We start from the raw sequence: 26,607 nt of genomic DNA, 5'->3' as shown, positions 1-26,607 counted from the left end.
CATTTTTTACTATAATGGTTTTAATAGAATTGTCGTTGAACCAATGCCATAGAAGCCTATTTTTGTAGTAGTGAGTAGAGTTAACCCGAGGATCTAGGGCCAAAATAACACCTCTATCAAATCTAATTGTCATGCCTCCTAAGTTTTTCTCACGCCTTTAGTAAATTCAATCCTAAAAATGCTCATATTTTATCTTGACACTTGATCCATATACATTATAATCGAGAACAACAACCAAAATACAAATACACAAAAAGTCGAGTATATTCAGGCACAAGTGCTACAAGAGTACATGTGGACAACACAAAAACAACATAACAATAATAAACATACAAAAGCAACACTTATAGCATAGGAATTCATGACAATCAATAATCACAATGATGTCAATGTAAATCAAACAAAATATTCATGCGTGAGTTAACACCACTTCATGGAGTTAACAACTTATCTTTCGAGCAATCAATTGGTTATGTCCCCTACCATGGTAAGTTATTGATAACGACCATCTTGTCAATCAACACAACACATGCCAAATTTGGCAAACACCCCAAACTTTGATTCTAGGAGAAATTGTGACTTAGTCAAGATGCATATACAAGAGTGTTCACTACCAGGACATAATTAAGGAACTGTAAAGCTGTTCTTTGGTGGAGTCACATGTCCACACATCCTCAAGGTTTACTAATAACCTCCACTAGACTTTATCAAATGATAAAGTGTATGCTCATCAAAACAACTGGACACATGTACATGTATGCATGAAATAAAAAATATACATATTCACAATGTCATTAGATTATCATTTCCAACCTTATCCTTGCACATCAACTCAATCTAACAAGTGCCTAGGCCTGTGGCCTTAGAACCAACAGAACAACCAATGCAAGTCATAAATTAAATGCACCACCATATACACATGTATTAAGATCACTACAAGTGTATTGGTCATACATGTAACAAAAAAAATGTGTAAAACATATCTTATCCACAAAAATTGTGGTTTAATAACTACACAGATAATTAATTACTTCTTTAATTTAAAAATTAGGAGATATTTACCTTTAGGGTTTTAATTTGTGTTTTAATTGTAACATAGAAGAACACACTTAAAAACTCTTGAAAAGTTCAATCAATTAAAATAGTTAGATATTGATATGAAATTCTCAAAGGTAATCTCTTTATTCCCTTTAAATTCATTCTTACTGTATTATTAACATCTAACTTCTCTAACTCAATTTATCTCGAATTTTGTGGGTGATAAATCCTTTATTTCCTAATTATGAGCCCTAATATCTTCTTAAGCGAGCAAAATTAGCAACAAATATTAGGTTTAAGAAATTTATATAGGTGCATATAATATATTTATATCCCTAAGTTCAAGAATTACATGATAAATATTATTGAAATCAATTCTTTTTTCAGAACAATTTTTTAGCAGCCGAAAATGACTGAAATCAAATCATTTTAAATATAGAGACAGATTTGGAGATCGGGTAATTGATCGCTAATTTGGTCGTCTATGAAGAAAAACAGCAAAAGTAAAGCGAGTATGTTACATTTGCGACCGGTATATGTGGTCTCTAATCCACGATAGACCAATATTCGGTTGCTAAATACTTCTTGCCTAAGGTGCTACCCACTATTTTTGGTTGCTTCTTTCGGACGCTAATACAAATTGTGACCGATTTTATCAATTTAGCGACAGGTTTATTTGGTGTCTAAGATGAGTTTTTTTATAGATATTATTGTGTTAGAATGAGTCTTCATTTTAATTTATGAATTGAAAATTATTAATATTAATACACAATCCAATTTATATAATAAATTGGTAAATACTATATGTTTAGTTTATGGTAAATATGATATATATTACCTATTAGCACAAATTTATAATATTTATATTGACATTTCAACTTTTACTGATTACAGTTATATGACACAACACAAACATCTAACCATTGCACCTTTTGGTGTTGGATATTCTTAATTCAACGTTGGTTTTATATGTAAACAATTATACATTGTGGACCGTCATTTAAAGGTAAGATAGCTCAATTAAAAATAATTTAATAAGGTTTAGATAGTTTGGGCTTTAATGAGATAGGATATGAACATTTAATGAGTAGAGACAAAAGGATAATTAATTCTATCTTTATGATGAGTTAAGATAAAAAAATATCCAAAAGATAACCACAGGATTATGGTTAAGGTTATAGTTCCCAAGTTCCACTTACGATTATCATCCTCATCTATTTTGGGATCCTATTACCGGAAAGAGACAGAAAGAAAGCTAAAAAGTTCTCTCAAGCAAATACTGATTTAGAAGGTTAAATTGCACAACTCTAAAGAATATTTGGTCACCATGAATTCAAGTATGTTTCTTCTTTAATTTCTTAATGATTAAAATGATTCATTTTGGATTTATAGATGATGGTTTTCATCTAGGAATTCTTTTGATTCCAAACATGTGTTACATATTATATCACTTTGATTTTTATTTATTTAAAAAAATTATCACTTAAAAATAATAAAAAATAAAATAACGTCCCCCCCATAATACCCTTAGTTGTTATTAATATCTTACCTAAACACACACACACACACACTTATATCTCGTGGTTGCACCTCAACAGAAAGATCAAGCTTCGCTGAGGTGCAACCGCGAGATATGTGAGTTTTTTTTGCTTTTACTAAATGTAAATGCTTCTTCTTGTTATTATGATTCATCCGAGTATCCTATTTGAAGGCGAGTAATGATATTTAGACACTTCTCCACTATAAAAATCTTATTAATATGAATCTATTTTTCTCTTATTATTCTCTTTTTTCTTATCATATCACTTATTAATTAGTTATTGTTATACTATGTCTCTTTTCTATTTCTCGATCTCTCTCAAATAACATATAAATGTTCTCAAAACATTTTCCTAACATATGGGTGTCAAATATCAATAGCTCTTAGATGTTATACATGTTAGGAATAAGTCTAATAAAATCCCACTTTATTAGGGATTCATTTCCTTTTGAACAAGTCTTGTCAGTTAGGAGTCTACCAGCAATAATTCCTTATTTATCACATTTTTCTGTTTTGCTCTCGATGTATGGCTATTTAATAGCCTGATGCTTTCCATTCAATAAGATACACATTGAGAACATTCCTTTCAAGATCTCTCTCTCACAATTACGTACCTGTTAAATTTATCATTTGATATTAGAGCCTCGCAAGGGGCTCTATAGAAGCAACAGTCTTCTAATATTTAGGCAACAACAATGGCTATAGAGGGTGCTTTTGTTCAACCAGCAGTGCCATGATTTGATGGTTACTACAGTCATTGGGCAATGCTTATGGAGAATTTTCTTCGCTCAAAGGAGTATTGGGTTGTGGTGGAAAATGGAGTTTCTGTAGCAGCAAAAGGTGTCACTTTGTCCGAGGCCCAAAAGAAAACTTATGAAGAGCAAAAATTGAAAGATCTTAAAGCTAAGAACTATCTGTTTCAGGCTTTAGATCATTCAATTTTGGAAACTATAATTAACAAAGATACATCAAAGAGTATTTTGGACTCCATGAAGCAAAAATATGAAGGAACAAACTGAGTTAAGTGTGCTCATCTCCAGGCTTTGCGAAAGGAGTTTGAAACCTCTCACATGAAGGAAGGAGAATTAGTGAATGAGTACCTTGCTCGTGTTCTTGTCATCAGTAACAAGATGAAAGCCAATGGTGAAGATGTTAAAGACGTTGTTGTGGTGGAAAAGGTTTTAAGGTCAATGACACCAAAGTTCAATTATGTTGTGTGTTCAATTGAAGAATCCAAGGATATGAGTATGCTGTCGATTGATGAGCTACAAAGCAATTTGCTTGTACATGAACAACGCATGAGTAATATTGTCCATGAAGAACATGCTCTGAAGGTAACTCATGGTAGCCAATATGCTGGTCTTGCTGGACGCAAAATAGGGCATTTGAATTTTGGAGGAAGCAGGCAAAATGTTGATAAAGCAACCGTGGAATGCTATAATTGTCACAAGCTCGGGCACTTTCAATGGGAATGTAAGAAAGGGGTGGAAAATTTTGCAGAAAATCAGGCAGAGAGTGAAGAACACATGTTATTGATGGCTTATATTGAAGAAAAGAAGCAGCAAAAGACAGATGTGTGGTTTCTTGACTCTGGGTGTAGTAATCATATGTGCAGAAAAAAGGAATATTTTTCTGAGCTTGATGAGAATTTTTCAGATTCAGTGAAGCTGGGAAATAATTCGAACATGGTGGTTAATGGAAAAGGCAACATCAGACTTGATGTAAATGGAGTTATCAACATAGTTACAGAAGATGTAGCACAACTGTGGCATTGCAGGTTTGGGCACTTAAGTTTTAAAGGCTTACAGACTCTGCAACAAAAAGGAATGGTGGAAGGTTTACCACTGCTTAAGCCACCCTCTATGTTGTGCAAAGATTGTCTGGTGGGAAAACAACATCGAGATTCATTTCCCATGAGAAGTTCTTGGATAGCTTCACAGATTTTGCAGCTTGTTCATGCAAACATTTGCGGACCAATTAAGCCAGCCTCAAATAGCAAGAAAAGGTATTTGCTTACCTTTATTGATGATTTCAGCCACAAAACTTGGGTTTATTTTTTGGCAGAAAAATCAGAGGCTTTTACTGTTTTCAAAAGCTTCAAGTTACATGTTGATAAAGCGACGAATATGTCACTCAAGGGGCTGCGCACTGATCATGGTGGAGAGTTTACATCTCAAGAATTCAAAAACTTTTGCAATGTGCATGGAGTGCAAAGACAATTAATAGCTACATATTCACCGCAACAAAATGGTGTTGCAGAATGAAAGAATCGAACAATCATGAATTTGGTTCGCAGCATTGAAAAGAAAGTGCCTAAAACTTTTTGGCCAGAAGCAGTAAATTGGGTTGTGCATGTATTAAACCACAGTTCCACGCTAGCGGTGAAGGACATAACACCCAAAGAAGCCTGGAGAAGAATCAAGCCATCAGTTCAACATTTTAGAGTTTTTGGTTGTGTTTCTTATGCTCATGTACCTGATAATTTGAGATCTAAACTAGATAAGAAAAGCTTGAGGTGTGTTTTACTCAGAATCAGCGAAGAATCAAAGGCATACATGCTTTATGATCCTATCTCACTAAGGATTATAGTAAGTAGAGATGTGGTTTTTGAAGAAAATGAAGAATGGGAATGGGACAAACATGAGTCAACTGATATATGTGAGCTAGAATGGGAAGATGATGAAAAGGTTGTTTCCGAAGAATCTCCTGTAGAAGAAGATGTTGCTAATGCACAATCGGAGGAGTCTCTTGTCACTAATCAAGAAACTTCTAAAGGACTTGTGGAAGGGAGGAGTAGAAAGCAACCGGCTTGGCTAAGAGACTGTGTGTCCGCTGAAGGGTTGTCAGAAGAAGAGGCTGCATTTTACTCAACATTCTTTGCCTTGTATACTGCTGGTGTCGACCCGCTCAATTTTTGAAGAAGCTGTGCAGATTGAAAAATGGAGAAATGCCATGGATGCAAAGATAGCATTTTACTCATCATTCTTTTCCTTGTATACTGCTGGTGCTGACCCGCTCAATTTTGAAGAAGCTGTGAAGATTGAAAAATGGAGAGATGCCATGGATGCAAAGATGGCGACGATTGAGAAAAATAGCACCTGGGAATTAATTGATTGGCCAAAGGGAGCTAAAGTAGTTGGAGTAAAGTGGGTTACAAGACTAAACTCAATGAAAAGGGAGAAGTTGACAAGGCTAAAGCAAGGCTGGTAGTGAAAGGATATGCTCAGTAGTATGGTTTAGATTACACATAAGTTTTTGCTCTGGTAGCTCGTATGGAGACTGTACGGTTGGTAATTGCGTTCGCAGCACAAAGAGGGTGGGCTATACATTAACTAGATGTGAAGTTTGCCTTTTTACATGGAGAATTAGCTGAAGATGTCTTTGTTGAGCAACCTTGTGGTTATGTGTAGAAGGGGAATGAAGAAAAGGTGTACAAATTAAAGAAAGCTCTTTATGGGCTTAAATAGGCTCCACATGCTTGGTACAACCGCATTGAAGCATATTTTGTTAAGGAAGGTTTCAAAAAATGTGAATATGAACATACTCTTTTTGTTAAACAAAACAAAAGGGGCAGCATTCTCATTGTAAGCTTATATGTTGACAATCTTCTATTTACAGGAAATGACGAGTCAATGTTTACTGAGTTTAAGAACTCGATAATGCTTGAGTTTGACATGACTGATCTTGGTAAAATGAAGTATTTTTTGGGTCTTGAAGTCTTGCAGAAATCAGGTGGAATCTTTATCTGTCAAAAGAAGTATGTTGAGGAGATGTTACAACGGTTTGGGATGAAGCAGAACAACTCAGTTCAAACTCCAATTGTTCCTGGTTTTAAGATTTGTAAGGATGAGGGAGGAAAACAGGTTGATAAAATGTGCTTCATGCAAATGGTGGGTTGTCTTATGTATCTCGCTTCAACTTGTCCAGATTTGATGTTTGCTATAAGTCTTTTGAGTAGGTATCTGGAGCATTCCACTCAGCTCCATCTACACCTAGCAAATAGGGTACTGAGGTATATACAAGGAACTACTGAGTTTGGAATTTTTTACAAGGGAGGAAGTGATAAACTCATAGCATATACTGATAGTGACTATGCTGGGGATGTGGATGATCGAAAAAGTACAACTGGAAATGTCTTCCTTTTTGGATTTGCAGCTATATCATGGTGTTCTAAGAAACAACCAGTTTTAAGTTTGTCAACCACTGAGGCAAAATTCATCGTAGCAGCATCATGTTCCTGTCAAGCTATTTGGCTAAAGAGGTTGCTCATGACACTTGATCAAACTGAGCAAGAGTCCATAACTATTCAGTGTGATAGTAGTTTTACCATCAAACTATCAAGAAACCCAGTAATGCATGGACGTAGCAAGCATATAGATGTTCCTTTTGAATAGGTCTTGTCAGTTAGGAGTCTATCAGTAATAATTTCTTATTTATCGCATTTTTCTGTTTTGCTATCTTTTTGTTTTGCTCTGCGATGTATGGCTATTTAATAGCCTGACACTATTAAAAAAAACTATTTTTAACAACGTGCTTTCAACGACGCTCTTCAGAAAACCGCTTTAAAAAGCATGTCGATGGCATTTTTGTAAATATTGAGATTTAAATAAGTTGTTCTACGACGGTTGTTTATAAAACCGCCTTAGAATGTATTTGTGAAAGCGTACAATGTCGGGTTTTATATATGACCCTCTTTGTTTTAAAAAAATTAGGCACGTCCGCGCCCCATCATATCCCCCTCACTCCCAACCTCTAAACTCTTTATCTGTTTCAATCTCTCCCTTTCTCTCTCCAAACCTCTAAACCATACGCATCTCCCAACCTCTAGAGCCTGTAAACAAAAACAATGGCACCTCCCAACCTCTAGAGTCGTCGCGCTCTCGCTCCCCCTCTGCCTCCTCCGATGACCCTTACTTCGGCTCGCAGTTCCTCCAGGTCTTTCACCTAATTGCTCAGTCGACGCGTGACGACGATGCATCGTCTCCGCCCCCGCCACCGCCAAGCTGTTCTCCGTAGAACGATTTCCTCAAGATCGAGCTTGGTGGCTGGGACAACGATGAGGAGAATGACAAAGACAACAACGATGATGATAACGATGACGAGGAGTTCGAGGAACACGATGAGGCGGAGGATCGCTCTGGCAATGAGGATCCACAAGGAAGAGACGATGAGGATCTGAGAAGAAGGAGGCGCGATCTGCTTCGACTTCGGATTAGGGATTTGACAATGCGCACGAGGAGGCGGATGATAAGGAATATGAGGAAGAGAGAGTGGTTAACTCTGCTTCTTTGAATTCGAATGGAGCTTCGAGTTCCGGTGGAGGTGGAAGTGTCGTTGTTTGATTCCGCTTGGTATGTTCCATCTTGCTTTGTTCTCTTCTGCCATTTGTGTAATATATTTCATGGTTTCTGAATTTCTTCTTCTTTTTTTGTTGTTGGCATTAGTGGATTTAAATCAAGGCTTGCGCCATGTTATTATTAATTAATTTGAAACTTTTATTATGTAGTTGGCTTCTTAGCTTTCAGATGATGCTAAGATACTTGTATATAGCATTTGTGTAATACTTTGTTGGTGATAAAGAGACTAACTGCACATTTTTTAGCTTTTCTTTTCCTTTTTATTGGTGGGTGGGGAGTTGGGGAGGTTGTTGGAATACTGTGAGTTGTTTGAAAGGAATTGATACATAAGTCATAATATAATATAATATATTAATACAGTTCTCCGTCTTCAACCTATGCAGGACATGTACCACTGTCTCATGGACTTTTCGGGGATTTTATGAGAAGGTGATTGCACATTAATAAGTTATACTTTAGATTTTTGTTATTATTAATTGCTTTTACTAATTACACGTATAGTTTATATCTGTGCTTTGATGATGTTCCTTTAAAGCTTACAAGTATGTCTTTTGTTTGTGCTTTAATATTGACTTTTGATGTAGATAATTAGCATTTACCTAAATTGCTTGGACAATTTGTGTTACATTGTTACCATTCTTTTTCTGGCTATTAAGATAATGACATTCATGCTATAACCTTATTGGAGAAGATTTCATACCATTTACATAGTTTTCTCGTGCCCCTAAATTTTCTACTAACTTATTAATACTTGGCTGTGACATGGGATACATTTCCTGTTTGTTTGCTTTCTGACTGTTGGCTATAAATATCTAACTATGCTTGATTTAGAGGTTAATATGACATATATGTTAATTTCATTAGTATTTTTCCTATTTGCAAAATATTCATAAATTGTATCAGATATTGTGCCTTTAGTACTATGCAGTTTGTTATCCATTTCTATTAACCCTTGCCTCATTCTTGCTGTCTATGGTATCCTACACCAGACACTTCTTGATTATGAAAGACATAAAATAAAAGGTGGTGAGCTGAATGTTCCTGTTGCTTCTCATCCAGAGCCTATAAATATTGAAAATCAGGTGATATGTAATTTGTATTTTTGCTTTCTGTAGCATTAGAAAATATATATAAGATGGGGAATTATTGGAAAATCTCATTTGGCATCACCAAAATTTCACTAATTTCTTGTGTTTGGATTTAGCTTATTTTGAATTTGAAACAACATGTAATCAAGAACATTCTTCTAGAGCTTTTGGGAGTCATATATGCAATTACTCATTTCAATGAAAACTCTTCTGTGCAGAAAGATTGCTTTTAGGTATATGCTTTAGTTCCTGGCCTGTCGAGGGAAGAGGTAAGCATTCTGGTTGTTATACTTCTTTTATCTGTATTAATCTGGGTTGTTGTGATGAAAATTTAGCATATTATTTTTGCCATTTCTCCTCTTCCTTTGAGAGGAAGTTGCAACATGGGAGACATGCAAAAGTCATAGAAGTGAGTGGGAAATTCAATGTATATAAGGACAAGTTTACCTGTTTATAGAATAATCTGGACCTTCAACCTTGAGTGGGAAATTATTATTGTAAGTTGTGATGTCTTGAACTAGCTGTTTCATAAACCCCACTTTCTTTTTAAAAAAAAAAGGAAAAGAAAAAGATGATTCAACTTCTATTTAAAGATTTTCATTTCGGCAGATGACAAATCAGAATTAACTTCTAAAGTTAAAGTGGTAGACTGATTCTAAATTTTCCTTTTCTAGCCTTTATTTTATCACTTGTAAGGTCTGTTGAAAATTTTCCTTTATTGAACTTTGTTAGCTTTTGATGCAATTAGCTATAATCTTAAATGTATATCTCACACTACTGAATGTCTGAAATGGAATTGTGGATGACCATGTATAATATGTATGCTTTTCTAAAACTAGGTCCATGTACAGTCAGACCCTGCAGGACGCCTAGTCATAAGTGGGGAGCCTGAACATCCCAACAATCCTTAGGGTGTGACACCTTTCAAAAAGGTATATTTTCTTCTTCTTCAACAATGAAAAGAATGTGTCTTGCTTTGAAAATTTTCAACACAACTGCTATTGTTTAAACTTTCAGCTTGCAGATATGAATTGTCTACATGTTAATACAATCTGTGGTTTGTGTTAATTATGACAAGAATAATATATTTTTCATATGTTAGGGGGATATTTATGTAAAGGAATAATATATGTTTTCCAACCATCATTAAACCAATGAGATGTATTGCTTCTTTTTAGAGCTTAATTTTAATATATGGATAGTATTAGAAACTAATTTAAAATTCAATAAATTTTAGTTAATAACTTCCAAAGTTTCCGGTGAGTATTTCAATTAAATTCATACTTTATATTGTGAAATTATTTTATGTAGTACTAGTAGTTGGCAAATTATAATTCCATTTGAAGTGTATGAGTTATGTTGATTTTGATTTAGCATACCTGAGACACATGAGTGTAATAATGTACCTAAAAAAAATACAAACCAAGGGTGTAGCATTATTAGAACATAGTTGACATTAATTCAAGGCTATATATAGCATTGAACATACATGATGAAACTAGCTAGAGAATAGAAACTGCGGATAATAGTAAACTCCTTACGTAGGAGTGCAGGGAAAAGCAGATTACTTAAAAGTCATGTTGCGTAAACCATACGAGAAAGCACTTTAATTATAGTAGTAGCTAGTAATTTTTGCGATTGTCTTCATCATGCTGACCCAAGCCAAGGGTTTTCTTCACAGTCTCTGTAGCACCTTGGGTCGCGCCCTTCACCTTCTCCCTTGTCTGCTGCAGGAACCCTTTGGTGTTGTCCTTCCCTTCCCTCACTGGAGAAAAATATTTATTAACAAAAATATTTATTTTAAATAAAAACAATTTACACAAATACTAGAGAAAAATTGAAGACTGTTTATTTTATTAAAAAAATTAAACAAACTCACCAAAGATGAAAAATAAGTGATTAATATATTTTTATTTCATAGATGTGTAATACTAATTTTTTCCTTTGATAATATATTTATTAGCACTATTTGGGAATCATGTTGGAGTAATGCATGTAACAATTTTTTTTTCTCAACAACTTTTGGAGCGTAAGATATAGGAGGCATAGTCAAAGAAAGATACCCTCAAAGCAAGAGCTAAGTCAGCAAAGTTCTTGTAAAGTATAAGACTTGGTCGTGGTAGGTAAATTTTAGTGTTAATTAATCTTTCACAGTGGCTTAACCTCAATTACTTGTCTTGTTGCTATGTTTGCTAGAAGGAACTAATTTAAGGTATAATAAAGGTTCTGGCCTTCTGGGTATTTATACAATTATGCAGTTGCTAGTGATGAAATATTTTGAAGGTAAGCCTATCAAAACCTGATCATGGATGAAGGATTCTTTTTTATCTAAATTGTTGTTTCTGATTGATGTTACATATCTCTAGTTTATTAATGCTGAGCCAATTATTATTTTTGTTATGCTAAATTGAAAATGAAATTTTGTGTTATATTAGATGCCCTTGCTACTTCAATGGTGTCATTTGAAGTTAATTGGTGAATGAGTTGGTTAGAATAAATCTCCAACCTCTGATATTTTTAGCTATTGTGAATTAATAACTTGGTATCAAGCTCTTTATCATGGATAAATTTTCTTTATTATGTAGAAAAAGCAAAAAGTGGGTTCTCTCTATGAGTTTCAAAATACAGAACGGTAGCAAGGTACTTGAACCTTGCTCTGTTCATTTCAAAATGGTTATGCAATTTTCCTTTTTTATATCTAAAAATAAATTATAATTATCTAACTTAAGTCTCCTAAGAGTGATGGAATTATAAAATTATAATTATCTAAAAATATAACTTACTAATAGTATATTTCTTGAAAATAAAAAAATAAATACGTTAATATTATAAAGTTTGACTTTGATTTAATTGTTAAAATGTCTGTAATAACTTTTAATTCTTTAAATAACTTTTTACCATCAAGACCATAAGAATTACTAGCATCATATTTTAGATAAGTTTTAAGATCTTGGCAATATAATTTCAAGTTCTGATTATAGAGAATGATTAAAATCTTTCAACGTTAAACAAAAATGTAAATTTTTTTTCGTATGTCTTATAAGGCTCTAATCTTCCCTATTACATGTTTATTATCTTAGGTACGTAACATATGTCTGGCAAAATTTTATGAAATTATAACAAAACAAAATTTAAATTAAACAATATATTTGCTATGTCTTTTATGAATCTTTTAGATATTTAATTTACAATTTTTTTAAAAATATTTAAATATTTTGTTTTGATTAATTTATAATAATATTTGTTGGGAATAAATGTTACTTATTAATTAATTCAATTTTTTTAATTTAATTTATAATAAATTAAAAACTATATCAGTCAAATACTGACTGGTCAAATGTGCTTATTGTCAAAGGAGGCTGATACAAATTTCATTTTTGGTGATAGAGGTTACTTATCTTTTGAACACATTACCTGGGTAAGTTCTAGTATGTTTATTATTAGTTTGTCTTTAGTTTATTTCCATAGGATGCTTATTTTGAATTATGTAAAAAGCTTCTGCACTTCACTCAATTAATTCAACTCATGTTGACGAAGTTGTCTAGAAGCCAACTGAACTAAAGTGGCTTTGGAGCAAGTTTATAGTTATAGTTATTATTTTTATTATTATTGTTTTAACATGTTTGTAATAGGAATCTCTTTATTAATTACTGTATTATTACAATTAGTTACTGCCAAAAAACTTTATTATACTTGGTTCTATCAAAATTTCTTTTGATGTTAATTAGAACTCTGTAACATATTTTCATTTTCCTTTTAAATTTATGTTAGTGCTTAGTCAATTATCAAGTTTAATGTTACAACATATATTTCATGAATGTTGATTATGACCTGTTTTAGGCTGGTAGTTTATGACCCTTGCTGTTGTATTGCTATCTAATTAAAATTGGAGAATTTTCCTTGATAACAGTGTGTTTAAATCATTCACAATGGAATATTATTTCTCATGGTATTTAAGAAGTTTCTAAGACGGTTATTACGAATAATCGTCTTAGAATGCATACTTTCTAAGACGATTATTTTTTAATAACAGTCTTAGAAAGTATACATTTTAAGACGATTATTTAGTAATAACCGTCTTAGAAAAGCTTGTTTGACATTACTTTTTAAGACGGTTATTAGTAAATAACCGTCTTAGAAAATATATATTCTAAGACGGTTATTTAGTAATAACCGTCTTAGAAAAGCTTGTTTGACATCACTTTTTATGACGATTATTAGTAATCGTCTTAGAAAATATATATTCTAAAACGGTTATTTAGTAATAACCGTTTTAGAAAAATTTGTCTGACATCACTTTTTAAGACGGTTATTAGTAAATAACCATTTTAGAAAACATCCTACTTTCTAAGACGGTTAATATAACAACGATTGTAAAAAATATTTTGTTTTTAACGTCATTACATACAACAACGGTTTACAACCGTCGTTAAAAGGTCTTTTTAACAGTCGTTAAAAAGCCTTTTTTAGTAGTGTGATGCTTTCCATTCAATAAGATACACATTGAGAATATACCTTTCAAGATCTCTCTCTCACAATTACGTACCTGTTAAATTTATCAATATATGTAGGATGACTTTGTTATTTGTTTTTTCTAACTTTTTCTATGTGAAACAAAGCTCATCATTCATTAAACATAACTCTACGTGCACTTTCTTTCTATATGGAAAAAAAGTTCATGAAGGGAATGAGAACGAAGAGGATTCTTAGTATTGTTAGAGTTCGAATGGAATGCCAAAGAAGGATGGATTTATATTTTCAAATGATATTTTTATAAGAGGGATTAAAGAAATTTATCCTTGTGGTGCCACCGCATCAGCCACCGAACCAAACCTTTGCTACAGAATGACACGCGTGGACCCTTGTGGTGTTCACTTTTTTCAGATGCATATGATCATAACATCTCTTTAATCTTTTTTATGGAGGTACGAGTGAACCCTTTTTTTTTTCTTTTTCATTGTGAACCCTGGTTTTGTTTGTTTATTTCATTTTACGTTTAATTATTATTTTCGTTTATGTACTTATCTGTATCTTACTATTTTGTTTAAAAATTATAAAATGAAAAAGAAAAAAAAATGGATATGACACGCATGGACCCTTGTGGTGTTCACTCTTTTTAGATGGTTCAAGGAATCGTTTGGGATGCAAGAATATTATTAATAGAACTCCCTCCTTTAATTACACAAGCAGTGCTGGTGTTCCCCTTCATGAGTTGCCTGTTGGATCAAGTGGTCTCGGAATAATTAAGAATGAGGGGTTGAATTAATTATTAATGAACCTTTACTAATAAAAAATCTATCATTCTTAATGTTACTGAAATCAATTAGGCTTTTACTATAATGTTAAAAAAGTAAAGAACTAAAATAGAAACTTAACCAAAAGTAAAAGCGATAATTAAAATGCACAGCGGAAATTAAAAGTGTAGGGAAGAAGAAGATAAACACAAGAGTTTTATACTGGTTCGCCAATAACTCGTGCTTACATCCAGTCCCCAAGCGACCTGTGGTCCTTGAGATTTCTTTTCAACCTTGTAAAATCCTTTACAAGCAAAGATCCATAAGGGATGTACCCTCCCTTGTTCTCTTTGAACAACCAAGTGGATGTACCCTCCACTTGAACTGATCCACAAGAGATGTACCCTCTCTTGTTCTCAGTTACAACAACCCAAGTAGATGTACCCTCCAATGTGTTAAGACAAAGTTCTCAAGCGGTTAGTCCTTTGAAACTTTGTGAAGGGGAAACAAAATATATCTCAGGCGGTTAGTCCTTTGAAATCTTTTGTTTATGGGAAAGGGAAGAATCAAAAGAATTCTCGGACTGTGTCGTTTTGAATTCTTTGACAAGGGAGAAGGGAGACACAAAAGAATTCAGGCGGTTAGTTCTTTGTTCTTTTGGAAAAGGGAGAAGAGAGACATAAAAAGAATTCAGGCGGTTAGTCCTTGGCGAATTCTTTTTGGCAAAGGGAGAAGAGAATGAAAAAGATGAATAACACACTTTTGTTTTCTGTGAAAGAACAAAGTTTGGAAACCAGAAAACTCAGAAAGCTTTTGGCAAAGGAAGAAGAAGAAGTAGTTCAAGAAGATGGTCAAAGAGATTCAAAGGTTGTAAAAGAATATATGAAAAAGTTGTAATAATTGTTTTTCAAATGCAAGTCAAGGTCTTGCTTTTATAGACTCTTCATGTCTGATCAAGAAAACCATTAGAAGAGTTATAACCTTTAGAAAAGCCTGAAAACCATTGGAAGAGTTATATCTCTTGATTTTTATTCAAAACTTGTCACTGGTAATCGATTACTAAAACCATGTAATCGATTACTCAAAGCTTTTTATGAAAGGATCACTACTACAAATATTGCTTTTTACGTCACCTGTGCTACGATGGTTATTTAGAAAACCGATTTAAATAGTGATGCGGTGGCATTTTTGTAATTATTCTAAAAAAATTGCATTTTACGACATACATTCTAAGGTGGTTATTAAAAACCGCCTTAGAATGTTATATGTAATAAACTTTACGATGGGTTTTAGTAAAAAACTGTCGTAATTGGGTTAAAAAAAACAAAGCCCGTAAAAAACCTTTCATCCTAGCCCCTCTTTGTTATATTGAACCCTAGCCCCTCTTGCCTATTCTCAGTGAACACATTGACATTGAAGCAACGTAGCCCTCTTCGCCGTTCTTCCATTCGATCAACCCAACGATGCACGTGGACGACTCTTCTTATGGCTCGGAGTTCCTTTGAATCAGGGAGTTCGTGAAGAGCAAGGCTTTCTCTATGGTCCTTACAGCTAGGTTAGGCACTTGCTTACCTTCTCAGCAATTTCATTTGCCTTCCCTGCATGATTTCTCAAATAGTCATATTGAAACTTAGATATGATAATTAACAAACTAGGCTTTGTTACATTAATAATTATGTCTTTCATGGCATTCTCCCTAAGAATCTTGAGCTTCTCCAAGGCTAAAGCTTCTGATGATTTCACTGCTTGTAGCTCCAAAAGGGTGAAAAAATGCAATTTTTTAGATACCTTATTTTCACCTAATTTTTTTTTGAAAATCTTTTCTTTCTAGTGACATCATTTATTAGTATTTAGTATTTCTTCAATCTGTTTTTTCTTTTTTCATTCTATCCTTCCAAAATCAGCTGTTCCAAAACAGAGGGAGTGTTTTTTTATGAGTAATAGAGGAAGTGTTTTCCTATTACATGTTAACAATGCTCAGTATGTGGGAAAGCAGCAAGCTGGTTCAATTCACTGGCCTTATTAATTCATTTATTTCTATTTGAAGACACAACTAAGGATTGTTTAATTTACTTAGATTGTAATTTTGGGATTCAAGTAGTTTGACTTTGATTATGGAATAGTTGAGTCAACATAACATGGTCATAGTAATTAAGAACACCCCCTACTAGACAAGGCAGACTAGCTAGATAGTATGAACAAGGTTTAATGTACCAACTAATCTTGCTTTGATGTTTTCTTCTATTTTTATGATCCAAATTAAACAAGGCTATATATACTCTCCAAGATGAAGAAAAGTTGAAAATAAATCCTTAATAATATTTTATGTATGAGAAAAGGAAAATTTAATTTCAGTCTTTAAATCATGACTGCAGGTTCTGCAGAGTTAAAATCATGGTTGCATGGTCCCCTTCCTATAAATTTTTAAACTCTAGTACAGTTAATGAGTTAAACTTAAAAATGTATCCAGGTTTCTTCTTATTTCTCATCCTATAAAAATAAGAAAAAGATAATTTTAAAATGATATTATAAAAGTAATTAATTAAATTAACTAGTGTAGAAGCCCATAAATAAAGCCTCCCCTTTTCCCATTCTAGGTTTCTCACTGCACACTCCATGGCACCTTGAAATCTTTCCTCACTCACCTTTATCTCCAACAAGGCCTTTTTAATCTCTTCTTTAGTTTCTGCAACCTCTCCATTTATTATAAGGTCTTTTTCTTTTTTTGCTGCTTTTGTTTTGGACTTGAGCTTATCAAGAGTTTGTGTCAAGTTACTCACTATTGATTTGGTCTTTTCCTTTGCAGCAGACACGGCTTCTAATTTAGATTTTGCTCTCAAGAGCTTGTAACTGAGGTTTCGAACTTTTGCACCAATTTTTGATTCCTTGTTCTTTAAATGAATCGTGGCTGCACTCACATGCTTCAGTTGATTTCTTGTGACATCCATAGAGGCCATAAACTTAAAAACTTGTTTTGTAATGGAAGCCAAGTCTTTCTTTGCTGCCTCTATTTCTTCTTTTCTAGGCTCTAACACACCAACATGTCTTGATTAATCTTCTTCTATATGCTCAATGCTCTGACCACCTCTTTGAAGTAACCTTTTCCCTATTTTGTTAACAAACTTGAACTCATTCTTCAACATATCAATATCAAACAATGTTGTGGCCAATTTCATTTCGAGCTCTTTTGTCTCATCTATCGCTTGAATGGCCTCTTTGAATTTGTTCCTTGTGTTTTGAAGTTGTTCAATGTCTCTAAGTTCATTCAAAGCATCCATTTTGTCCAATTAAACCACCAATTGTTCTTCACTGGCTTCCTCAATCTTGTTCCTCAGTTTTTGTGCTACTCTTGAGAAGGACAACATGCTGGATCTCGATGCTTTGACTTTGTTCTCCGCTTGCAATTTCTCCTCCAAAATAGAACCCACATGAAGCTTAAGTTGGAACAATTCCCGCTTAGCATGTTCCAATTCTGTCATAACTTGTGAATACTGATTATCATCGTTTCTCGGTTTGACATACTTCTTTAGTGGTGCCATGTCTCGCATTTCGGCTTTTGCCTTGTACATAGATTCCCCAATCATAGAGAAAAGATCTTTCACTGTCTATTTAGCATTGGAAAGCTCAGCTTCTGCTTGAGCTTTTGCACATTCTGCTGCCTATTTGGTCTCTTTGTACCAAACAATATCATTGGTTCCTCTGTGAAGTTGTTTTGCTTTTGAGGAATATTTACCAAAACAATGTTGTTATCAACTGCTCTAATTAAAAGGACACATAAGGAATCTATAAATAGATTTTTTTTTTAATTCAAAATCTTAATAATGTTGTGTGGGCAAGAATTGTACACAAAGACATATTGGTGCAATTATTTTGACATATAAAAAGAAGACCACTGAAAGGCATGAGTGACTAGAGTAGAACATATGCTGTGTTTATTTCATCACTAGATAAGACATTTATTGTTATTGTTGTGTGTTTGGTAACGGTTTTTTAGAAAATCTTTTGAATTTAGATTTTTACTTAACAGTGACAAACCTGTAAAAATTCTTGTTGAGAAAATTGCACAAACCAATTTAGTAGAAAAAATGGTATCAGCTGCAGCTAGTTGAAAAAATGCTCCTCCACAAGGTTTCTCTAACTGGTTGACACTTTTTATGAATAACAGTTTTTATCAAGACACGCCAAAATTAAAAAGACAAATCAGAGACATTCAGAATCCAAACAGGTCAATGTTACATTCTATTAAAAATATTATTCAACAAAATTCTCCATTGAAATGAAAAAATTCAATGTCATTTTTTGCATTCCAGGCACATCCTTCGTGATGCTGTTAGCTCTCTTAGTCTAAAGAAATTAAAGAACCTGGAGAGTAGAGTGCAAAAAGGTTTAAGCAGAGTTAGATCCATAAAGGTATTATACTATCAGCACTCAGGATCTTAAGCTTCTAAATATATAGGCATTGTGAATTTATGTTGATATGCAATAAGTTTAGTTGATTTTTTTTATATTTGTTCATTAGTTAATTACCATGTTAGTTAGATCTAGAAATTGTAGGGGTTGGACATTTTAATTCCTTTTTGTTATAATATATATGCAGTGTTCCAATGTAAATGGCCTAGTTTTCTCTGTAAATATAAATAGTAGTAAGTCAAATATGCTATACCCCTTAGCCTCTTTTGGGCCCTGGATAGTCAAATATAGTAATGTTGACCTGATGGAAGCCAAAAAAATTCAAATGTTTTACCTTTAAGATAACAACTAAACCAAACTGCACAAACATGCACCTGTTGACTTTAGTATCTTTTCACTTTTTCCCTCATTGCATGGGCAACTAAGCCTGCCCAACACCTACCTATTTTCACTCCTAATGTTCTCTATTCAAGACTTGATTGCTAGAGACATAATGGATATTAACAGTTACCGGAAAAGAAAGAATTGAATGGGTAACTTTTTGCTTTTCTGGTTTAACTGTAATAAGGTTATTAAAAAAATTTGATTCAAATAATAAGGTCGTGTTACAAATGATAATAAGAGTTTGATTTTTATAATTCCTATAATTTTGTTAAAAAAATTAATTTTAATATATTAATTCGTATAATTTTGTGTTTGATTTCTAGTTATTATTAAAAAAACAATCCATCTGGTTGCATAAGATAATACTATCTATAAACAAGTTATTTACATATAGTATAGTTGAATTATGTTACATTAATGGTTAATAAAATAAATTTAAAATATCAACTGAGTTTAACTATATTTTTTTTAAAAAAAAATTATCAAATATATTGAAAGAAAAAATATGTTTCTGCTTTAGGATTCTGATTTTTGAACATCTCTATGATTTGAATACTTTTTTTTTTATTTTACAAATCAAAATTTTAGATATATTAATTATTTAATTTGAGATCTCTTTCAATGATTTCTCCTACCACTACTACAATAATGGCTTTTTCTTCTTCCTTTTGCTCCACAATTGCATCAGCCTTGTCAACCCGCCTTTGGAGTCCTGCTAAAGCTGAAACCAGATTCTGAACCGGCTCTTTGGACAAGTCCTGCTAAATCAAGAATGAGGGTGGGGTTTGTTATGTTTTGAAACACACCATCAAAATAGTTTTTGGTACCATTCAGCTAAAAGGTTTAAATGATAGTTAGAACAATTACCAATAACAAAGACATAATATTTTTATATTTGGTTGTTTACCAGTGAAAGCTGGAAACAATGAACTTTGTTTTTTAATCTTCCTTAAGGGGAAAATTTATAAATTTTTTATAGACAATTGAATCATAACTTTCTCTAGTTTGCTCAAAGGAACTTATATTTTTAGAACATATTTGTGTGCCAATATATATATATATATATATATATATATATATATATATATATATATATATATATATATATATATATATATATATATATATATATATATAAACTAAATTAATCCACCCTATTCAGAATCCTATGATTTGCATCTCTTTTCCTCTGCCATTTGTTTGATAAATCCAAGATAACTAAACTGTGTGACTTGGGACATATTATCTCCAATTTTTACCTCAGTCAATGCTAGTATGTATAATATTGAACAAGCATTCTGTATACTCCATTTTATTTCTACTTAAATGGAAACCAAGTGATTCCTAAGCTTCCCCCCTAACTCTAGTTTACCATCAATTCAATCTCTCAACTCTACCATTAGAAATATATCATGTGCAAAAAGCATGCACTGAGTCACAAGCTCCTAGGTATGATGAATAAGAACATTCAAAACCAAAATAAAAGGAATAAGGCACAGGGTTAACCATTGGTATAAACCTATAGTTATAGGGAAATCCTCGATGGCCACACCATGTGTGTGTGCATGTTGGTTTAACCTCATCATACATATCATTAGCGACATACGGCCTGAATGTAAGCAACACGAACTCCCCTATTCTCCCATGCCTTCCACAAGACTCCCTATCATAAATCTTTTCTAAGTCAATGGCCAACATGTTTAGATCTTTTAATTTCCTCCAATGTCTTTGCACCCAATCCCTCAAAAGGTATATCAACTCCATGGTTGACGTCTCAAGCATAATTTCAAATTGGTTATTTGAAAAGTGTCTCTCGAAAAGTGACTCTCGTGTCTCCCATAATATCAAAGAATTTATATGCTAAGCAAACATTGCTAATATACATTCTAGCTAATTTTAATCAGTGCATACCAATGACAGGAATCTTAAACAGGTATAACTTGTTTTTATACATTAAAAAACATTGGTAATCTCAATTTCCCTCACCCATAGACACTAGCCTAAGAAATAGTAGTGGTTGGTGGGTTAAAATGAACTGAATATGATTGGGACTTGGGTATTATGGGGTGTCTAAGTCCTACATCAAGCGGTATGGAATGCTCGGTGGAGTATTAAAGTACTTGATTTCAAACTTACAGAAAATTGCATGAACTTAGATTTTGAACTCTAAATCATCACAAGTTTTCATCTGAGAGAATTAATAAGAACGGGAAAAATTACATTTTAACGTAATACAACTGAAAAATAACCACATAGATGGAGATATCTAAACTAAGACATGGAGAAAACAAGACTAATGTAAGTTCACAGCAAAATACCTTTACTTCTGGTATTATTTCCATAAATGACTTTCGCCTAGGTTTAGCATTTTCAGGATATGTCTTTGACCTATTTAGATGACTAGCATCCCTTGTTACCAGCCAACCTCGAATTATTGCAAGAAAAGGAAACAAATGATAAGCAAATCAATATCATCTCCAATAACTTTTGACATAAAGCATAATCATTCTAACCAGATTGTAATAGTATGATTGCATGGATCTCCTCCAGTTTTCTAGAATAAATTGTTATTGAAGACTTCACCATAACACCATATCTCCTTCTTGTATTTTCTCCACGAATAACTGCAACGCAACAAAAATAGCAATTTAAAAACAAAGTAGAACTAAAGTTATAAATAAGCACCTGAGAGGCCATGAAAATTTTATGATTTGAGTCATTGATTTAGACATCTAAAGTTCTTAATTCAAAGAGCATCAATTAGGTTTTTGAATAATATTTTGGAAGTACCAGCCAAATTGCACTGACATTTCATTTATCATTATATTTTTATGAAAACATTTACTTCACAAATCTTCATTAAAATGAAGAAAATGTGCATAATGCCTACAATAATTGATACTTTAGCTCCAAATGAAAATTATATAGTTACTGGCAGTACATGATTGTAATGTTGTCATTTCATTCTTAAGTTCACAGAAATAACCACGAGCTTGATGACCACGGAAGCATTTTTGAATCTCAAGTATTCCCTGCAAAACCTGTTTTTTCTTATTCCCCAGTGCATCAATCTACAAAACACAAGAATAACTAAGAGATACCACAATGTAAACTCAACCAAAACATAATATAATTTAAAATTCTGCTACGCAAAAGAATCATGGTTCAAAAACAAGATACTAATTTATGTAGCAGAAAATAATAATTTAGCAAAAACAAATGGTTGATAAACTTTGACTAGCATACGACTCTTCAAAGTGCAATTGAACATGAAATATGATTCCAATGCCAAACTAATGAGAGGTAGTTATAAATCCAACCAACATGAAGCAGTGGAAGAAAACAAAAAGTATAAAGTATGACTTCCACCCTGCACAGAAAACTTGGACTTTAGATATATACCTGCCCAGCTCGAAGATACAATTTGGTGTAGCCAACATGGTACACCAAATAAGAAGGATTAATTCCATTGACTAGAGCACCTTGAAATACAACAAAAGTTTTACTTTACAAAAAAAAAAATAGTTAAGATGTCTGCATGGGAGTAGTTTATATTTTAAAAGTTCTATTTAAATGAAATGAAGTTTATAGCTAAACTTAATATACAGTATTCTCACTATAACACAAAGTTAGATTTTGTTTTCGATCGACGAAATACCTCATCTTAGACTTATTAGTTTTTGAAAATATTAGCTAGCTCTGTGATTACTTGGGCCAACATATATTCTTCAGCAGTATTTACCTGGAATATAAACATTATTTTTGCTTTTTCTAGAATATATGTTAATTTTTGAAAGGTAAGAGAGCCACTTCACATTGGTTTACTATTGTTGATTTGATGCTACGAATTAGTACATCTGTTAGAATTGTATGTCTTGACAAAGCATGTAAAACATAAAGAATATTTACTTAAGCCTTAACTATTCATTCTTTCAAAATGCCCAATATGTGGAATAAATTTGAACCATATATAACCAAGGGGAAGAAAGATAGCTAGGCTAGTAGCAAAAAGGAAATTGATGCTTTTAATTTCCCAAGTGATGTATCTTTATACTTGAAACATTTGAAGCAAAAGAAGATAATGTATTCTAGTTTTAAAATGAAAACACTGGGAATAACTTGGCATGACTGTGTTTGATGCTGTGTAGGAGGCAGAAATAAGAGTGCCAAACAAGTATGCATTAGACCAAAGTGAATTACTGCAAGCTCAATCAGTGAATCCCAGTCATTCTCCTTCTATTGGTGTGGGACAGAATAGTAAAAGAAAACAGGTAAGAAAAATATATAATGCGTGTTTTTTTTTCAAGTACAAAATGATAAACCTTATTTTCTTTCCTTTCATACAACTCACTAGTAGTGTTTAAAAGCTTCTTTGGTTATATTTTCAGATATTTACCTGAGCATCTGAATTTTTTTTGTACACTTTGAAATTTATCTGAAATGTGCATGACATATTAAATGCCTGTTTTAACAAACTCAAATAATGACCTTGGAGGAATTTCATGATGATTTGATATGCATCATAATTTAAACACGATACTAGAAGTATGAAAGATAGATGATTGCATAGTATTAGTACTTGTTTGATTTATAATATGATGATGTCTCAAACTGATCAGGTGGAGCTCTGTGGCTTTGTTTTAAATGATGCAGTTGGTAATTAATTGATATGAAATCTAGTTTTTCTTTCTCTTTGGGATTCCCTTGAGTGATTTTTTGTTCGACCTATAAAATGTCCTCGCCTAGGTGTTGGGAGGAGGAGGACAGGATTTTCACTTATTTCAATCAAATAGATTATTGGCAGGTGAATGTTAAGCAAAATAGGATAAATATAAGCATGTAGGGCCTGAGTCGGTTTTTGTTATTGATAGTTAATTGGTGGGAATAGAGAGAGTGTGAGACTACATATATATAATTCTCTTGCAAACAGGTATCTAATCTTAATAGAAAAAAATAGAACCTAAGGATGCAAAACAAAACAACAAAACTAAAGACATTTCATTTTAGAATCTCAAAACTCATGAATCAATGGATTAAGTTGTCTTTCATTTTCACTATTCATAGCCATTAGCCTGTGCTCGGTCTATCTTATTCAATACATTTTCTGACTGACCTTTTAATTCCTATGACCCTATCAGCATGTTAGAGATATAGTTTTAAATTCTGATCCTGGTCTTTACACTTGTGTGCTCTCTTTCAAAACTTATGTTACTTCATTGAGATAAAACCCAAAATAACAGAGAAAAATGAAAAAAAATGATACATCACATGAATATTCTAATTGAAAAGATGATTTGATATATATATAGAAGTGAATTATACTAATATGAAAAGATATATTCCAATGAATAGCTGCATACAGAAAGGTTAGTTTCTCCTTGTTGGTCAGTAACTCCTGGTTTTACAGCACCAATTGGCTCATTCAGAGAAATTAAAACATTATCTATTTGAAGGAAACCAAAGTTATATAAGTTCCTTCTGATTTTTTATGGAGATTTTTATAACTGTTTCTTAAAGCAATTCAACACGACTTAGCAGTCAATTCCTGATCTAAAATCTATTATTAAGTTTTGAAAATTTCCTTAAAAAACAAAAAAACAGAAATAGTCGAGAGATATTTTTTCATACTCTTCCTATAGTTTCTCATCCAACAAGAAGAAATGCCAACTGCTATATTGAAGTATTCATTCAGAGAAAAAAGTTTTAGAAATAAGAAAATTGTTTAAGGGACACATTCAAATGTGTACAGGATTGAGTCCCATTTGTTTTCTTGTTTTACCAACAAACAAATCTCTAGACTTGATGAATCCTGGAATTCTTCCACTTATTGTCAAGAATGGTAACTATGCTACAACATCTTTCCTCTCGAGTGAAACTATTGCTATTGCTGAATATGGCTTGTAATTTTCCATCCTTCATTCTCTTCCTCCCTCTATTGTCACATTTAAGTTCTTCACAACCACTTCAAGCTGTTGTTGTGCCAAAAACCCTTGCTTGATTTCCTGTTGTATGGATTTCCATTAAAAACCCTCCTATTAGGTGGTTTGTAGAGAGATTTAAATGCCACAGATTATAGCATCTAACCAATTTATATTGGACAAAATCAAAGAGACTCCTATCCCAAGTAATACTAATACAATCACATAAATCTATAGGAAATTATGCATATAGGTCCACTTCTAAAATTTGATATCACATGCTAAACTTTTGTCTTTGAATTCAAGGATTCAAACACTTTCCCAACAAAATCACTGAAAAGACCTAAAGAACAATAATGAAAGATATGGGTAGGTAGTAAAGCCTCTACTCAATTGCTCAAGACAAATAGAATTTGAGGAATACTAGTTTCATTAGCTTATAATATACTCATCCATTTTGCATCAATATTTTCATTACCAGGAAGAAGAAACTAAATTCTGGCCAAAACCTAGGCAATAAACCATGACCTTAGTGTAGCTCATGAGAATAATACAAAACAACACAAGACTTAGTAACTTATTGAGTTTGTTATAAAAGAAGGTAACTACAATATATAATTGTGAGAAGCTGAATACTTGTTACTAATGGCAAGAACTTACCGGAATGTCTGTAACATCTCCAATTGCAAAAATGTTGTTCCGGCCCTTGACCCTCAATCTTTCATCTACCTTGATCCTACCTTGACCATCCAAGTCATTCTTCAACACAGTTTCCTTAAGCCATGCTGAAGCAAGTGGTTTCCCTATACATAAGAAATGACAATCTGCCTCAATGGTCCCTCCATTTGAAGTTTGATATATCTTCTATCCATCTGTGAATGCGTTCAAGTCAACTGATTGCTCTAGTTTGACCACAACATTCTTTGATTTCAACCAATTTAGAGTCTTATCCTCGGCTTTTGCCCCTACGAATTCCAGAAGCCTTGCTCCTTTGTGCACTAGTGTAAGCCTTGCTCCAGCAAGTTCCACACCAGTGGGACCTCCTCCAATAATCAGAATGGACTGATCAAATTTTATCTTCAATGATGTTTTCTTTTGGATTGGTTTCTTTTGATTATCGGATGTAGATAATTCAATACGACTTTATATTTAGATTTTTCTTATAAATCTCCATTTCATTGTGCACATTTAAATACTTAATCTATTGAGGTTCTTCTTACCTTGCAAGGACCAAACACCAATCTCATTAACATTACTTGCAAAAAGCTGATAAAGCAAGGAGGCAAAGACTGTCATCCAGTTCTGCTTCGGCCAAATCAGGTTCATCACTATTCTGTTGAAAACCAAACTTTTTTCTAGTAACACTTAATTAAAAGGCTTTAAATATGTTTGTTGGATATCTTTTTGTCTCTAGTTTTATTCTATGGAATGGAGATCCATCTTCCTTTTTGCATTGTCCCATAGTGGTAAATTAGTTTTTTATTGGGGAAAACAAAAAAGATATGATGTATAAGAAAATTTCCTTATATAATAAAATTGGTTAAGTATGATTTACGTGTTTGAAGCCCAACAAGTGGATAAGGAGACTTCTTATTGAAGCCTGTGCACATGTACAATGTATCCCGTTTTTCATATGCA

The 26,607-nt window shown here is 32.9% G+C and overlaps 1 protein-coding gene and 1 pseudogene across 1 annotated transcript; both read right to left on the bottom strand.

Moving 5' to 3' along the window:
* Positions 1-10,645: 10,645 nt before the first annotated feature.
* LOC114400428 (late embryogenesis abundant protein 2-like) lies at positions 10,646-17,205 on the bottom strand. The gene is made up of 2 exons (XM_028362868.1): positions 16,881-17,205; positions 10,646-10,788 (listed from the first exon to the last, which is right to left on the bottom strand). Exons 1-2 carry the CDS (start codon positions 17,203-17,205, stop codon positions 10,646-10,648), a joined length of 468 nt encoding a protein of 155 aa, XP_028218669.1.
* Positions 17,206-24,786: 7,581 nt separating this feature from the next.
* Positions 24,787-26,222, bottom strand: LOC114400424 (annotated as a pseudogene).
* Positions 26,223-26,607: the final 385 nt, after the last annotated feature.

This window comes from Glycine soja, chromosome 19, assembly GCF_004193775.1.
Source record: "Glycine soja cultivar W05 chromosome 19, ASM419377v2, whole genome shotgun sequence".
NCBI lineage: Eukaryota > Viridiplantae > Streptophyta > Magnoliopsida > Fabales > Fabaceae > Glycine > Glycine soja.
This window is presented reverse-complemented; position numbering and strand designations above follow the sequence as displayed.